Source organism: Columba livia, chromosome 8 (assembly GCF_036013475.1).
Source record: "Columba livia isolate bColLiv1 breed racing homer chromosome 8, bColLiv1.pat.W.v2, whole genome shotgun sequence".
Taxonomy (NCBI): Eukaryota; Metazoa; Chordata; class Aves; order Columbiformes; family Columbidae; genus Columba; species Columba livia.
Genome location: NC_088609.1, coordinates 6,136,493 through 6,152,788, shown reverse-complemented (window position 1 = coordinate 6,152,788; position 16,296 = coordinate 6,136,493). Strand labels below are relative to the sequence as shown.

The following is a 16,296-nucleotide window of genomic DNA, read 5'->3' as shown; positions in this document are numbered from 1 at the left end:
TTTATAAACATGGCTCATCTGTTTATCTCAGTATGTTATCTCCTTGACTCGTTTTATTTTATTGTGTTCAAGCATAAAATCATGTCACAACTAGCTGTATGTACAGAAGCAGCATCTTAATAAAACACCCAAGCAGAAGAACTGAACAAGCAAAAACCTCTTTCTGAAAAACAACCAACAAGCTACTGCATTGAAGGAGTCATCGCAGTGAGGTGATACATGGCAGGTAAGAAACAAAAACACTTTGGTTTTAGCTGCCCCCCTGTTCAGACAGGGCTGGACAGATCTGCCCCACCTGCTCTGGCAGCGTGTCGAGCACCACTCAGCTCCAGGAGACCTTTCCCTCATCCTGCCGTTTCTTTAGCTGTTTAGACAGTTCAGCCCAACCTTGCTGGGTTAATAAATCACATATCTACCACTCCTTCCTCCAAAATGTTTTTTTGTTGTAATGAGGCACTCAGAGGATGTAGTTATCATTATGTCCATTTGACAGCCAAGGAAATGGAAACACAAAGTGATTTCCTGAACATATTGCAGACAGCCAGAGGCTGATCCAGACAGAAAAATCCTATTACCTGATTTCTGATTTCCAGCACCACTGCAACGCCAGACTGACTGGTCTCCTTCCCGGAGTGCCACTTCTTTTCTCTATCCAGCACTGCATAAACACGCCAAAAATACACTGTCCCATCACTCTAAATTCTGTGATCTCTGCACTCTGAATATTTATTCCTCTCTAGTTCTCACCTCAATGTAGAAGGGGAAAAAAAAAGCGCCAATTAACCAACCATGCAATGTTTTTCTTTCCCATCCTTTGAAGCAGATGACTTAATTTGCTGTTTCACTGGTGATGGATTTGCTTGATATCTGAAGACGAGGCAAGGGACGTGCACCCCTCCGCAGACAGGGTTACACCGTGTGTCCCTCCCTGCAGCCCAGCTCCCCCTCCCTCCATCCATCCATCACCCACATCTCGGGCTGCGATGACAAGGACCCAGCAAGCCCAGGCTGCTCCTGCTGCTGCAAAGCAGGACCATCTCTAAGCACATATGACACCTGGGAACCTGGTTTAGAGGTGATGGGACCAGCCTGAGCTCAGGCTGAGCTCACTCAGACCTGGCTCAGCCCCTGCATGCAACCAGAAGCACCAACACAAATCACTGCTGTTAATACATGTGCCACTATTGAGGATACCCGCGTTACGCGTGGGTACTTGATTTTCTTCACATTATGATTTAAAACAATATTAAAAGCAAGTTAATTTCAAAATAACACTTGGATCTCCAAAGTGTGTCACAAAAGGACTATAAGCTTTAAACAGAGCCTCAGACAGCAGGTTAGCGACATCAAATTTCAGTTCACACACATCATCTTAGTTCATGCTCAAAGTTGTATCAATTTGTTCTCATTAATACTTCATATTTAAAAGGCAACTAAATCAGGTTCAAAGAAGGATAATATAGCTCTATTTAAACACTTTATTAGGCCAAAATAAATCTTTAATGTAACAAAAACATATGAAGAAACTGACTCAGTGCTCTCCTGATCCTTGCAGTCACTGCTATGCATAACTGTATCATCCTTTTCTTAAAACGTGGTTGCCAAAAGGCATGAAGGAGTATATTCTGCAACGGCTGTCACTGGCAGTAATGTTCAGAAGTAGATAAGAAATTTGTTTTTCTTTTGGAAGGATGCACGATGGAAAAGAAAGAACCAAACTCACAGTAACATGTTGATACAACAGACTCGTCTCTTGGACAAGACTTTAAAAGGGGCAAGTGGGATGTCATATTTAGATACTATGCAATACAATCTGAACAACTGTATCTCCAAAGAGATATTGGCCACAAGCAGGAAATCTGAAGGGAAGAAGAGCAAATAATAATTTCTTATAAAACTCTATTTGCACTGGGTGGTCTGTGGAGAAGAAAATCTGCAGCATTCATTTGCAGAAAAAAAATGTAGGGATTAAAATCAGCTGCTACCTAAAGAAAATTCACAAGCTGTAATACAGCTTGAAGAAATTTCCATTTCTCCTTTTGTCACTGTGCAGTGAAGGGCTCGCTGATAACAAGCTGTTTCACTGCGGGTTTGAAATCAAGTGGAACAGTCCTCATCAGCATTTCACCTAAGTACAGCATCGTATCCAGGACCCGGGCATCCCCCGCTCTAAAACACAGCACAAATCCCATTAAACATCACCTAACCCCTGGTTTTGGGGCAACATGATCAAGATGTTTTTGTGAAGCAGCTTCTGGGCCATGATCTGATTCTCAGGGCAGCCTGGCGCTGGGCAAGCCTGCAGCACCGAACCTGCAGTGCTGGGGCTGCACGTGGGTCCGCGGTGCCGTTATTCTGCTCGAGCTGGGCTGCTGCACGCAGCACAATAGAAGCCCTGAATGTCAGACGCTATTTTATCATCTCCACCGGCAGGAAGAGATATCCCTGAGATGCCTTGGAAGCATACACTGTGTTGGAAAGATGGTCTGCTTAACGCGTGCCTGTCTGAACGCCTGCTGCAGAACAGCATCACTCTCCACCTCCTATCTGGAAAAAAGAACTTACAGAAATGCTCCTTTTATATTGACAAAGCAGCTTGCTCCATAGCAGCACACCTAAGTACCCCTTCCTTGCACGGGAGAGTTTTCTTCCTTCCGCAAGTCGCCTCGTTGCCAGCTCTGTCGGTGTAAGATCTCCTGAAGAGAGTTTTCAGGATAACACAAATTCAATTTGAAAGCTGGCTGGAGGCAAAGGGAACTAGCTTTGCTGTGAGTTTTTATTTTTATTTAATTCTTCCACATCAGTCCATTATCCAAATATCTCAATTGCAACTGAGACGCCCACAGGTATTTATAAGAAGAAGGGAAAGGCAGGGTGCAAAATTTACAGAGTACCTGCACAAGTTACTGTGATTCAAAATGGCAGCGGGCACAGTCAGTGACTCCGGCTGATTTCCAACACCAGATCCTCTAGTCAGATTTTTATCTCTATAATGTATTTCCATTCATTGAAACCTGCTGAACCTGGCATAACACATTATTCTTCCATAGCCCTGCTGTTTAAAGATCTGCTTAGTGAGGCTCAGTGAGCAACACAGTTAATATATTAAAAACGTAGGTTGAGACTGAGAGATGTTCAATGAGCCTCATTGTCCAGCAATCCAGCAGCAACACGGGGAAAGGGAAGGAAATGCAGATTCCCTGGACTGTAGCTCTAAACACTGGCATGTACTTGTGCTCTCACCACAGCGCTTGTGTTTGAGAGGCACATGTGTTGACTGCAGGGGAACCTGCATCTAGAAATAAAACGGCTCAAGGAAAGGATGTTCTGCCTTGCAGCAGAGATTCTTCAAAACACCTCTTGTCAGCATTCAAAAATTCATTTCACTTCGACATATGGAGGGCTTATTATCCACTTCAACTCTATTTGTTTTAGCAAAAAAGAGACACCCTGAGTGGCTTAAAAGCAGTGCCTGGAAATGGCACTTGCCATTATATTCTTTATATACTTGCAGCTGATGTCTAGCAGCTCACCCAGACAAAAAGTGCTTCCTCTGGCGTACAGATAAGGGCTTTAGCATCGAGACAGACACAGTGAAAGGAAACAGCTATATCCACTTTGGCAGCAAGCACCCATTTTGCATTTAAATTGGCTCTGGTCAACAGGAATACTGTGGTTGAGGATACAAATATCTGAAACATTCTAGATGGAAAATATTGGTATACAGGTCATTTTCATTATCTGGCATAACTTAAAGAATGCCTGAACTGTGAGATCTCTGCTACAAAAGACTATATGGGCTAAATGAAACTGTGTATATATCCTGCGGACACAGACTAGGACCTTAGACAGGGCCCTGCTCACAGTTATTACAAACAACAGCAGTTTTTCCAACACAAAATTTATTCTTTGCTTTATACCTCATAACTTGGTGGCAAACAATGATAGGACAAGGGGTAATGGGATCAAGCTGGAACACAAGAGGTTCCACTTAAATTTGAGAAGAAACTTCTCCTCAGTGAGGGTGGCAGAGCCTGGCCCAGGCTGCCCAGGGGGGTTGTGGAGTCTCCTTCTCTGCAGACATTCCAACCCGCCTGGACACCTTCCTGTGTAACCTCATCTGGGTGTTCCTGCTCCATGGGGGGACTGCACTGGATGAGCTTTCCAGGTCCCTTCCAATCCCAAACATACTGTGATACTGTGATCTAACAGTTCCAGGTGATTTTGTGTGTCTTGCATACATACACCTTTCAGTATACAGCATTTGGTGCTAAAGGCTTTGTACGTATCCTCAGTGACCACACAAAATCAGACCCTCAGCTCTCCCCCGTTTTAAGGTACATCACTCATTCTGATTTTCACCTGCCCACAACCATTTTAGAGCTTTGGTTGTATTTCCTGGCACATCACAGCAATAGAGTGTGACCAGGAAGACAAGCAAAGTCTTCACCACCATCCCCAGGACAACAGAATTGGAAATTCAGGAAAAAGCCCCCAGTGATTTTCTTGCATCACTTAGCAAAGGAACACCCTGTTCCCAGCTACAGAAGGTAGCTAAGTGGTGCTAGTGTTCGCTTTCCAACCTTCCTGAGAGGATGCTGAAAGGAACACAGACCTATCTCCCTATTGCACTTATCGAAAATTGCCAACACAAGCCTACCAAATTCTCAGTAACCAGGTTCAAAATATCATCTTATCATGGCTGTAAAACCTGTCTCATCAAACATATTTAGTCCACAGAGCCCACAGCTTTCAGCTAACAACCCCTAAGCTCAATGCATCTTCTGAAAGCTGCCACGAGCCTGGGGAAACCAGCTGCCTGTCCTGACCCTGCTGAGATACCAAGCCACGACTTGTCCCCTGTCACACTCTGTGCCCAGCGTAAGATGAACAAAATATTCTCCTTCCTGAGATGGAGCATTGGTGCCAGATCACAACTCTGAACGGTACGCCCCGGTGAGCCACGTCCAGCAGTAAAGAACCTCGCAGTATTCTTGGAATACACATTCTATGTGTTATTGTTTGCAATTCTTTGTTGCAGTATCAAAAACTGTAATGCTGTCACACTCTAAATTGGCAAGTGTTTAAAATCATAGTCACGCTTCTCTGATGTGTAGTGAGGTCCTTGCTGCTAAAACACCTTTCCTTAATTTTACAAATATTTCAAACCCACAAGTCACTAACAGCAATTACTAAGAGCACTACTCCAGTAGCAGAAAAAAACATACCTTTTCTATACTAAAGCTAAACCATTCAGGGCTCTACCATTCAGGGCTTCTGTTTTACCACATCTTCTCAAAAGCCTTGTCCTTTTTCTGCTTGTCCAGCTCCATAAACACTACTGCTAAAACCCTAAAATATAAAACCAATTCTTGTAAACCACACATAAAATGATGAGCCCTTTGAAAATACAAGTGGGACAGTGTCCAACTCCCAAGGTATCAGAAGCGCTCACTGAAGCATTTTGCTGCAATAACTAATCCTTGCGCTGCTCCATTATCTCTGTAATCCTTCATCTGCCCAGAAGGTTTCCTCCGTGCCTTTAACGAGGCTGCAGGTTTGGCCACATTCACGCCTCTCAGCATTGGTGGTACCTGCAGAGGCCTTGCCATGGAGCTGGCGGAGGCCAGGACAGGAGGGGTGAAAGGCACCGCGAGCTGTTGATGCAGCACGAGCAGCGTCTGAGAGCAGCCCGGGGTGGGAACACTCGGCAGCACTGCAGGGCAGCCCCGAGAGACACAAAGCAGGTGTACCGCTTCACAAACCTGGATGTACGAGGCCGGTTTTTGGTTTTTAAACCTGCCGTTTCACTGCCCCAACTCCAGTTCCACACCACTGCCCCAGCGCTACAATCTGAGTTTGCTGCTTCACCTGTGTGGAGACCTGCGCTCATCCATCATGTCAGTCACCAAGGAACTCGAGACTGTCTACTTTATCATCTAGCAGGGAAAATCCCAAGAGCTTCTTAAGCACTGAGAAAAGCAAGAAGTTTCATCAGGCAGGAGGAGCTGGGGGTGGAAGATGAAATGTGGCCGTGCTGCCAACTTCAGCTGGAAAGCCAAGCTGCTGCTGAAGAGAGAGCTCTACAGAAGAGAGGGCTCCTGCAGAGGGAAAACACACACCTTTTGCACAAAAGGAAGCCAGTTACTATTAGCAGCAACATCTAAGCAACATCTACTTCCCGTTGTTTTCATCCCCCAGTACCAACAGCCGCAAAGATGAGGCAAGCCTAATAATCTTCCTGAGCTCTCTGTACTGTCCCTCTTGACACAAAAAGGAGACCCTCAGCTTTGGGATACCGGAATCAAGTGTTGTCCGACCTGCTACAGCCGTTCAACTTGAATCTGGACAATCCCTGCTTGCTGCTGCTTCGCTCCTGTGATCGCCAAGGTAGAGGACAAACAAATGCCACGGTGTGTTAACTTGGGATTGCTCAGGTGACTCTACCTTGCAGCAAAACTACAATGTTTGTATATACGCTGAACTTTGTGTTGGCGTAGCTGAGATGCTACCTTGAAATCAAACCATCTGGATTTTTCTTAGCACAAAAACCAAGCCTACAGCTTTAAAACAATGTTCTTTTTTCCGAAGTTCATGTTGACACAGCTAGAAGGAAGCAATAAAGAATAAATGTGCATATTGAATGGTGCATGAAAGTGCAAACTGAACAGGATAAAAACCACTGAAATATGTTTTCCAACTTTGGCAGTGAATTGATGCCAAATTATTCAGAGAACTGGGTTCAAAAAGAATGAAAATTGTTGTAGACAATGAAGACAATATTTTTAACTACCACATTCACCTACACAAACTTTCTATTCCACCTTCTAGTAATTAAGAAATCAGGCTTCCATGAAGAGATTAATCACCTTTTCATCTAGTTTTAACACTCCTTTCAAAGTCAACGAACACACTGATCATGCAGACACCGACAGAACACCGAGAAACGTGTACTTTCCGTTTGCTATGACTACACACAAAGCTTTCGGGTTTGTACACAGCTTTACTAAGGTGTGATGTATCATATATAATGACGACCTACAATTAGTAAGAAGGCTGAAGGTTAGAATTCAGGAGCTTCAAATCTTTCATTTGACCCACTTTCTCATCTCAATATGACAATTATGGTATCTAACAGATTAGAAGTGGCTTATGTATCAATCTTACCTGACCTGTAACAGATTAGAAGTGGCTTATATATCAATCTTACCCGACCTGCCTCACCTGTGGCGAGAGAAATTAGTTAAATTATTCTTATTTAACCATTTCTGTATTTAAATGTTGAAATACGGCCTTACAAAGTAACTCGTTACCTGCTCTTCTTTAATTGCAAAGGTTCAATGCCGATACCAAACAAGTTCAAGGTCATTACATTTACAGACCTAATGAACCAAAAATGTCCAGAAACTTATTTCAAATTTCTTCTCCCAAACGGGCTTGTAATGACAGAGACAGAAGCGGTTTCTCAAGTGCCCAGAAAAACTTATATCAATTTTCCAGGAATTCTTTATCAGAAGAAAATGAGGAAGCTTCAAAATACTCAAATATCCATGCTTTAATCACAAAGATTCTGTTCTTATTTATAAAAGGGCTATTTGACACACTGCTTAAATAATTTCCTCTTGATCCAAAGACAATAAAAGGGCAGCAAGAAGAAATGCTTTCAAACATGAAGAGAAAAGAATTAGAAAATAATGCAGGTAATTAATTAGGGACAAATGAAACAATAGCTAAAACTAAATGCAGAAGAAAAAAGTTTAAGTTCCTTCTTGAGTTTCGTTAGACTGGCGTTGACTCTAGAGCATATTGAAAACAAGAGGACTCCTAAGCATTGTTCATATGCATTAATAATTAGAGCTCAAAAATAATTACAATTCAGAGGAGTCGGAACTGTCCAGAAAACAGCTCGGCTCTGCTGCAAACCAGGCTGTGGGTTTTTACGCAGAGCAGAAGTGCTGACAGAACTAGCGGACGAGATCTCCCGTCACCAATGTTCATTTTCAGTAAATCCTTGAACGCAGTGGAGATTCACTTAGATTAGAAGAAAATTCTGTATTACCAGCATTTAAGAACCACAAGTCAAACCATCTGGATGACTTTGGTTCATCAGCTGAAACTCAGAAACCCACATACACGCTCTGCAGAGCTGATAAGGATCCAGCTGACAACTAACGCAGGAACGTAACTGGTTCCACAGCAGTGGGATTGTATAAACTGTAGGTCCCATTTTATTCTTTATCTACAGCTTTGATTGATAAAAGTAACTTTACAGTTATAACAGTCTTCTCTAGCACTGGATTCACTACCACATGATAGATTTATTCTAAAAAACAAACAAAACCAACCAAGAGGAGTATCCAATAGCCATAATAGCCATTAAGCATGAATTAAAATGCTTAGGAAATGGGTCAAAGAGCCATTATCAAAGGACATCATTATTCAATGACATTTTTCATTTTGGGTTAATGACATCCTAAAAGGTGTCCTCTGGGAATCATACAGGATCCAGCCTTACCAAGCATTACATCAGTGGCCTGGAAGTGAAAAACACAGTCCCAGTAATAAAATTCGCAGAAGATGCGTCAGTAGAAAGAGCAGTAAAGAACAAGAAGGACCAGAAAATTTCTCACATGTATTTGAATTCTTGGAAACAGCTTACTCAATGAAACACCACGGCTCCTGCCCCTGGTGTCTAGGCGTGAAGATGCCAAACAGTGCCAGCCCCACTATCAACCCCAAACCCTATGTCTGGCCAGCTGCCCATTAGACTTCAGCCCCTCATCACCACCCCTGTGCTCCTGCAGGGCCACCCAGATTCTCATCCACTTTGCAGTTCACCCGTCCGCTCCGAACCTCCTCAGTTTGGCTTCGATGGGAAACTGAGAGCCTGGAAATCGTAATGGCAGAGCCTGCTGGTGCGTGACCACACATTGCTTCTCTGAAATGGCTGATAATTCCCCTGAACGGAGAGCTACACACAACACGGCAGGCAGGCAAATGGAAGTACAATGAAGCTTTCCAGAAGAATGTTTTTCAGCTCTGGATTAAGAGGATTATACCACTTACTGTACGATTTTTATAAACCCTGGGGTCCAAGTTTTCTGCAGATAAGCTGAGAACTGCAATTCGCTAGAGCAAAGCCACTCAGCTCCTGCACAAACTCCACAGCAGAACGTCTGTGCAAAGTAGTTCCAGAGTAACTTGAAATCTCGAAAGCAAGAGCACACAGCAAAACAACCGTGTGTCATGGTCACACTGCAATATGACTAATTTTATTAAAATATATGTTGGAGGATTGCTATCACAGTGTTGCTTTGGAGCGTATTTAACAAAAGCTTATCTCAGATCATCTACATCCTGTTTAATTGTCTAGTGTTTATGTGCATCAAAGCAACAGTACAAAAACACTGTTACCCTTTTCACTGAAAAAAAATCACATTTTCTATTGAAAAATACAACTAGAGTTGATGGGACCCGGCAACGGCAGATAATTCTGATTTTCCTCATGAAGGTCGTTACCTGTGTGGCACTGGACTTGCCAGCAGGTCCTGCAGGACTGGCCTGAAGCACAAACAACCCACAACAGGGATTGTCTGGGTCTGGTTTGGTTTCAGTCTTAACCCGTTGTCACTGCACGTCATAACCAGTAGCTCTCTGCAAGAGAGATTGCTGTGCGTCCCGACCTATTGCACAACCCAAATGAACTATAAAGAATTACTAATTCAAGATTTCTGGAACTACAACAAAGCCATCCTGGTATCCAAACTGTGGAACAGGATGAAAGCCTTTAAAGAACTTTTTAACATTTCCCTGCAACCAGAGCAGCATACTAGAAAAACCTTTAAAAATGAATGAAACGTGGATTTTGCAAACGAACAGATGAATCCTGGATTGCAGAAATCCCTGTCCCATTAACATGAACAACAACTCTGCAAATTCTCTCTGCAGAATCTTACTTTACATGCAGTATATGCCGTTGTACAGCCTGGTAAAATGACCAGGACAGAGTCAATAGGATTTGCCTCAACTTATCCCAATCGGCCGCTTGTCCCATGATCAAACATAGCAACAGAGAACTGAAAAGAAACTTTCTGAGTCATCAGGTACTAGCGCAGGCTCCCACGCACCATCTCATCCCATCACAATCCTGCTGAGCTTCATCTTAAACGTACTCGGGTTGTTTGCACCATTATTTGCTTAGTTAGTACACCTCAAAACCATTTAAAGGAGTAGTTAAGTATTTCCTGTGTAAACCCTGCAAAAGACACCTTTCTTATCTACTAGTAGGTAATGTACTGAAACATGTTAATACTCTTTGATTCAGGAAAATAAAAAGAGCTGATAAGAACACATATTACACTAAAGTCAGTCATTCAGACATTATAAATAATAGTAATGATGATGCTCTTCCTTCCATGGTTCTCCATGTAAGTATCTCTGTTTAATAGGAGCTAAGTAACTACCTCATAAAGATGTTTTTTTTTTTTTTAATGTTATTTCATCTTATTTTCGAAGTGGCCCAAGTCAGATGGAGCTGTAACATGGTGCTCTTGACATCAGTTACTTCTCCTCCAGTCCCTCATAGCTCATCTGGAGGAATCTAGAGATACACAACACAAAGCCTGTTACTTCTGCTACAAAGCTACACAAAACTGAAGAGGTCATCGCCAAGCAGCACTTCACAGATATAACTTATAGGGCAAGCCATCCATGAAATGTTCTGTTACCTCATCTGAGAACACCTCCCTTTGTCACAGCCTAGTGACCTACCTGGATACAAACACATGCACAGACCAAAATCCGCAAACACAAATGCTTAACTGGGTTGCTACATAATTCACCTGATTTGTATTTAGACTGAAATTTTAACTGTCTCTGCTTTCAAGTTGAGCTCAACACCTGCACATGCATTTTCAAAGACTTCTTTGGACTGCTTCTATGTGGACTGGCTCACACCAAACTGAGCCTAAACTACTGACTTGGGTGCAGCTCCCTGCAAGTGCTCGGGCTCCACGAGGGAGGAAGAGGACCACGCTATACATGTCATCCACATAAAGATATACGCTATTTATGAAAAAAAGGAACCAGTAATCTAACTAAAAGGTTTTTATGGACGTTTATGCTGATTTCAGAAGAAACGAAAGTGTTAAATTGCCATTCCAAAGCAAAGGACAGATTCTCTCAGATTTAGTGCTGACCGTGACCTACACCCCAGATCCTCAGTGAACGCTGGGCATCTGGCCTGACCCTTTAACTGACACGCTAAGACACCAAGTGTGTACATCATTTAGTGCTGATTCTTCCGTTAGATAAGTTCAGGCACTTACCCACTTAATTATTATTTCAATTACTTCAATATTATTTCAAAAACATTATTTTAAGTGTTATCCTACTGAGCAAATCACCTTCTTCTAAACTTCATTATTTTAACAGTCTTATCTCTTATAAATTATTTTAATTTTGTTGATTCATGACAGCAAATTTCTGAAAAAGTAATAAAAAGAGAAACTAAATAATCAACAGCTTTCAGCAGAACGACTTAACTACTGGACAGAGTATAACTGTAAAAAATTATTGGCAAAGGAGCAAGAGCAACACCTACCACAGATTTGGGTTTGCTGACCGCCACCAGGTTGGCCAGAAAATCTTCATCGTACAGCTGGCTAAAAACATGGGCATCGTAAGCCACCGTTATGGAGATTTCTTCCATCATTTTGCCGGCAAGCTGGTGTCAGCGGCCAGAGCAGGTTGAGAACGCACGGTGAGCCTTGGCTCAGGCCCGTGGCCGTTGCTCACACCCACCTGAAGAAGCTAACGAGGAAGGAGTGTCACTGCAGAAAATACGACCCAGCAAATCAGCTCCCGCGGGGGTTTTTCCTCTCCACGGTGCCTCTTATTATGGTTGGAAGCACATATGAAACACCTGCTCACGCTCCCAGCTTGCAAAAGGCATTTGCTCAAGTTTGGGGAAAGGCAGGGAACCTGTTTTAATTCCAGTGTTAGGCTGAAGATGAAAAAGCAGTAGCCAAACCAGATTAGTAATTAAGCAAGAAAAGATCCATCAGTGCTTGACAGCAGGACCAGAATAACTTCTGTTCTTCTTAAACTTTGGAGCAATTGTTTATTCTTTATATCCAGTTTTCTCCCATGAAAGCTGCTATTCTTCTTAGCAGAGTCTCACTTTCCAATGAATTGCTTCTTCTGGCTTATTGGTTAATTCAGAGACTGCTGTAATGATGATTTCTTTCAGACATTCCTTGGAATTTTCTACAAGTTTCTAAATTTCTCCTTTCAAATCTTTAACACCACTCACTTCCACCTTCACACAGATCTGAAATGCATTTCGTGCCATGCAGACACTTGGATTTTAGGAAGAAGATGATGCCATCAAATCACAACCCTCCAAAAAGTCCTTCAGCTTCCATTTGTAATACAGGGTAAAAGAGCCATGAAAAATGCAATGAAGACTGTGAGCTCTTCCTCGAATAAACTCACACCTCCACAAGTGAAATAAGGTGTTAAACCTGAATCTGGGACTGGCTTTTTTTTAACCAAGAAGAGATAGATTTCTTGTCTATAAGTCCTAAACAGCGTAGGTGCCTTCAAATTGCTCCTGGCTTTCCAATTAATTTATCAAAACATCTGACACAGGAAAAAAACAGCGCGAGGGAAAAAAGAAAAATCAGAAAAATAATTAAAAATCAATATTCTCAAAACTACAAATTAAAATCTAGAAAATAATAAGCGATTTGAAGAATAGACACAATATCCCCAAAACAAACTTCATTCAGGAGACTTAGGCAAAGTAAAACTCCCAAGCAAATCAGCACTTCTGCTTTCACTTTTCCACTACATTTATATCTTCTTTGGAAGCCTTTTCTTCTTCCTGGTGAAAAATCATACCTGCTCAAGAAACACAAATCATTTCAGCCCCTGCATTTGGCTCCCAAAAGAATATGTGCTGGATGCAGCAAATCTGGTAGAAATTTCCAGTTCAGGTTGCTGGTAGCATATGGTTACACTCTCGCTTTCCAGAATAAACAGGGTCAGCCCCACCTTGCTTTTCTCTTTTCCCTGTGCTCCCAGAGTATCTTTATCAAAGATTATACAGGTATCTAAATAGCACCGGGTGCTATTTGCATTTCAATAGGAAACTTGAGCAACAGCTGTAGCGTACAGGATTAAAAGCCCAACATCTCTTCCTCTTAAATAGGGGGAGAAATTACATGTTATTGCTAGGAAACAGAGTTCTAATAGGCTTATGGCAAACAAAAAATGCAGCACTTGAGGTTAAATCCTTGAGACCAAAGCAGATTCTGATCATGCTTAACCCTTGCAGGCCAAAGAAAGGTATTTTTTCCTCGAAATGCACCTATAGCGCATTTTTAAAAGTTTTTCTTCAAAGCTTTGCAAGTTTTTTCCAGTTAATTCCCACGGCAGAGATCCTTTAGATTCCGATCCTGAAGCGATATCCAGCTCACGAGATTGCTCTCCGTGTCGCCCATACAAACCCCATACCTGCTGTGCCAAATCCCGCTCAGGTTTCCCCGAGTGCTTTCAGTGACCGCTTCCTCTTGCCTTTCGCTGCCTTGTGGGGTGGGTATTATTTGTTCTTGTCGCAAACTCGAGGAGGGCCAAGCTGCAGTGCCTGCTGCCGGGCTGCTCTGAGGTGTGCTGACAAAGGCACCTGTTGTAAGAGGTGAAGAAAGTCCCTTCCCACAACCCCTCCCGCTCCCCAGGCTGCCAACAGGGACTGACGTGACATCGGAACAGTCGTGCGGGCACAGGGGAGAGAGCGGGCGGTGTAACAACAAACATCCCCGTGTTAATGAGACACCAATTTAACTCTGCAATAAGGGCAGGAGGTGGAGAATGCAAATTATCAGATGCACTCCGCAGCTACTCAGATCCCTCCCCTGATTTAGCCAACAGGCATTTCTATTTTATAAGGGATTATGCACCAGAACCTATATTCCCTTTTTTTTTTTTTCATCTTAAACAGAACGGTTTCGATGATTTAACAGCACTAAAGCTACATGCTACTATTTTATTATTGGCCAAATAATTATTCTGATATTTATTCTTAAGAAAGGGCTTGTAATTTAGGCATGTTCTAACTAGCAATTGCAAGATCTAACAACTGATTTTTGGCTTTGGCTAATGCATACCTTTGCTTTAAAAAGGATGTTTTTCAGTAGTTATTCCAAGCTAATGGAGCTGAGCTGCCCACAAATCCCTACAAACCTATGTTTTACATCCGTGTTAACGGTCTGTGCTGTGCTCTGAATCAGCACACAAAATTATAAGTATTGAGCCTCTTAAACTAAATCTATTGAGTTGAACAGACTGAAGCAAATCTGTCCCCGCAGGCCCAGCACAGCACCGGGGGACGGAAAGGAAAAGCCACGCAGAGAGATGCCCTGGGCCATCTCCTCAGGCCGCACTGCGCGCTCCTGCCAGCATTTCAAATACAGCCTCCCCCTCAGCCAGGGCTTCTGAGCGCTCGAGTGATGAATAATCTATCAAAAGACAATAAAAAGCACGTAATGCAACTTCATGCTTCTTTAAAGCAAATAGCGCTGCTCTGTGTAACACCATGTCGACCATGCAGCCTTCCTTGAGGAACAGGAACACAGTCCCCTCCACGACACGGTTTTGGAAAGCATACCTCCTCCAAAGCAGGAATTTGCGGAGAAGCGGTTCAACCAAGCAGTCAGGATGACAGAGGAGAGCCAGCAGAAGGACAGGAGAGCTGCAGAAAACTGTTAACTAATTAAGGTAAGTAGCCCTAATTACAGTTATTGCGATTTGTATGCTGGTGGATAATAGAGGTGAATGGAAAATTCCTGAATTGAGCAAACCGGTTAGCTTAGCAAAGCAGAATCCTGCTCGCTCCTGAGATAAATTCACTCTCACTCCACCCCCAGGAATGTCTTGCTGCTATCTGACGGGAGAGGATCTTCTGATAGACGGGAAGGCATTACAGATGGGAGGGATGTGCAGCTCTTTGTTAAGCACTCCCTTCCTGCCACCTCATTTCTGAAACATAAAGCGTTTTCTGCTGTTTGCTTTTCATGTATTAATTAATCTGGGAAGATCACAGCAGTTTTCAGATAAGGAAACATGAAACTCCTTTCAGAGCACTTTGGCCACCTTCAAGGGTGTTTTCCCCCAGATGGGGATGAATAATGGCAATATCACGTTCTTTTCACAACTCCCTTACCCATTAACGACCTGTAAGAACTGTTTTGAACGTGACCAGCAAGTGTAACGCTGGGTTACAAGTCAAACATTGTCAGTCCCAACCCTCGGCCAAGCCTGTGCTGGAGTGGAAGGCCGGGAGCAGCTGCCTGTCCTCCGCAGGCCTGGTCACCCCGTATCACAAATAAGGAGCAAAGCATTTACTGCTGTGCTGGTGCAGTCTTTGAGAAGGCTGCGATTTTATTCAGAACTCTGTTCCAGTTTCAGACATCAGTAGGTAAATATTACAGATGTGCTTTTGGGTCCGAAGTGAGCGCTGAGCGCTAAGCCACTGCTGGCAGGAGCGCCCCGTACCATCGGGAAAAACAGTTGCCAGGCTCAGGCTGATCTATAGTTCAGCAATTGCTTCCCTATTTTTTTTGTCTAAAGATGTGGGTGTATGCACCTGTGTTTCGCTTAAAATAATCCTCCAAATGTGTGGAAAAATCTGGGCTCCATGTGCTTTAGCATATGTACTTACATGGGTAAACCCTCCCAATTTGCGGCTATGCCGCATTCTCCGGATTTGAAAGCAGGCGAGGTTGTAAACTCATTTTTGCAGATTAAAGCCAGCAAAGCCATGGTGCTGGAGAGAGCGCATGTGTCTCTGCTGGCGGTGGCAGAGGTCAGCGGGGCTGGAACTGCTGAGGCAAAGGCGTTCCCAACAAACGCACAGGGGAAAGCTCCAGCTTCAGAGTCTTCATTTTTGTTGCCAGCTCTGCCTCTTGAATCATTTACTCTAAGCAGGCATAGCAGAGGTGGGCAGAACTATCGCCCTGGTCTCCTTCACTTACAGAAAAGCACTAACAGCAAAATCACTGCAAAAGCAGGAGGAACCTTTATAAACACAGTCAAAGCGTCTTTACAGATTAAAATGAATGCAGCAGAAAATACCCAGATTCCCCTCTGCCAGCCTCCCCAAATCAGCTGTGTGCCACTCAAAAAGCTGGTCCCACTCCCAAACAACTGCCGTGTAAGGATTTTCTTCCACAAAGTTCCTAGATGATCTTTAAATCTCACAAAAAGAAGTAAACCCCTTTATTAGCCTTGCCTCTC

General features: G+C 43.2%; 1 protein-coding gene and 1 long non-coding RNA gene across 31 annotated transcripts in view; one reads left to right on the top strand and one right to left on the bottom strand.

Moving 5' to 3' along the window:
- The window catches only part of LOC102095382 (uncharacterized), a 33,137-nt gene extending 21,530 nt beyond the window's left edge, over positions 1-11,607 (top strand). For 3 of the 6 annotated variants that reach the window (XR_010474049.1, XR_010474054.1, XR_010474053.1), the window contains one exon: positions 73-1,272. This is a non-coding gene — a long non-coding RNA (uncharacterized LOC102095382). Of the gene's footprint in view, positions 1-72; positions 1,273-1,690 lie in introns of those variants that run through there. The other 3 variants (XR_010474052.1, XR_010474050.1, XR_010474051.1) reach the window with 3 other exon arrangements.
- The window catches only part of RABGAP1L (RAB GTPase activating protein 1 like), a 245,480-nt gene that overhangs the window by 17,200 nt on the left and 211,984 nt on the right, over positions 1-16,296 (bottom strand). For 2 of the 25 annotated variants that reach the window (XM_013372227.3, XM_021285711.2), the window contains exon 1: positions 11,603-11,836. The exons of 21 other annotated variants lie outside the window; for them this stretch is intronic. In XM_013372227.3, the coding sequence (XP_013227681.1) occupies positions 11,603-11,713 (111 nt within the window). In that variant the 5' untranslated portion in view covers positions 11,714-11,836. Of the gene's footprint in view, positions 1-575; positions 596-11,602; positions 11,837-14,668; positions 14,942-16,296 lie in introns of those variants that run through there. 2 more of the 25 variants (XM_065070837.1, XM_065070836.1) reach the window with 2 other exon arrangements.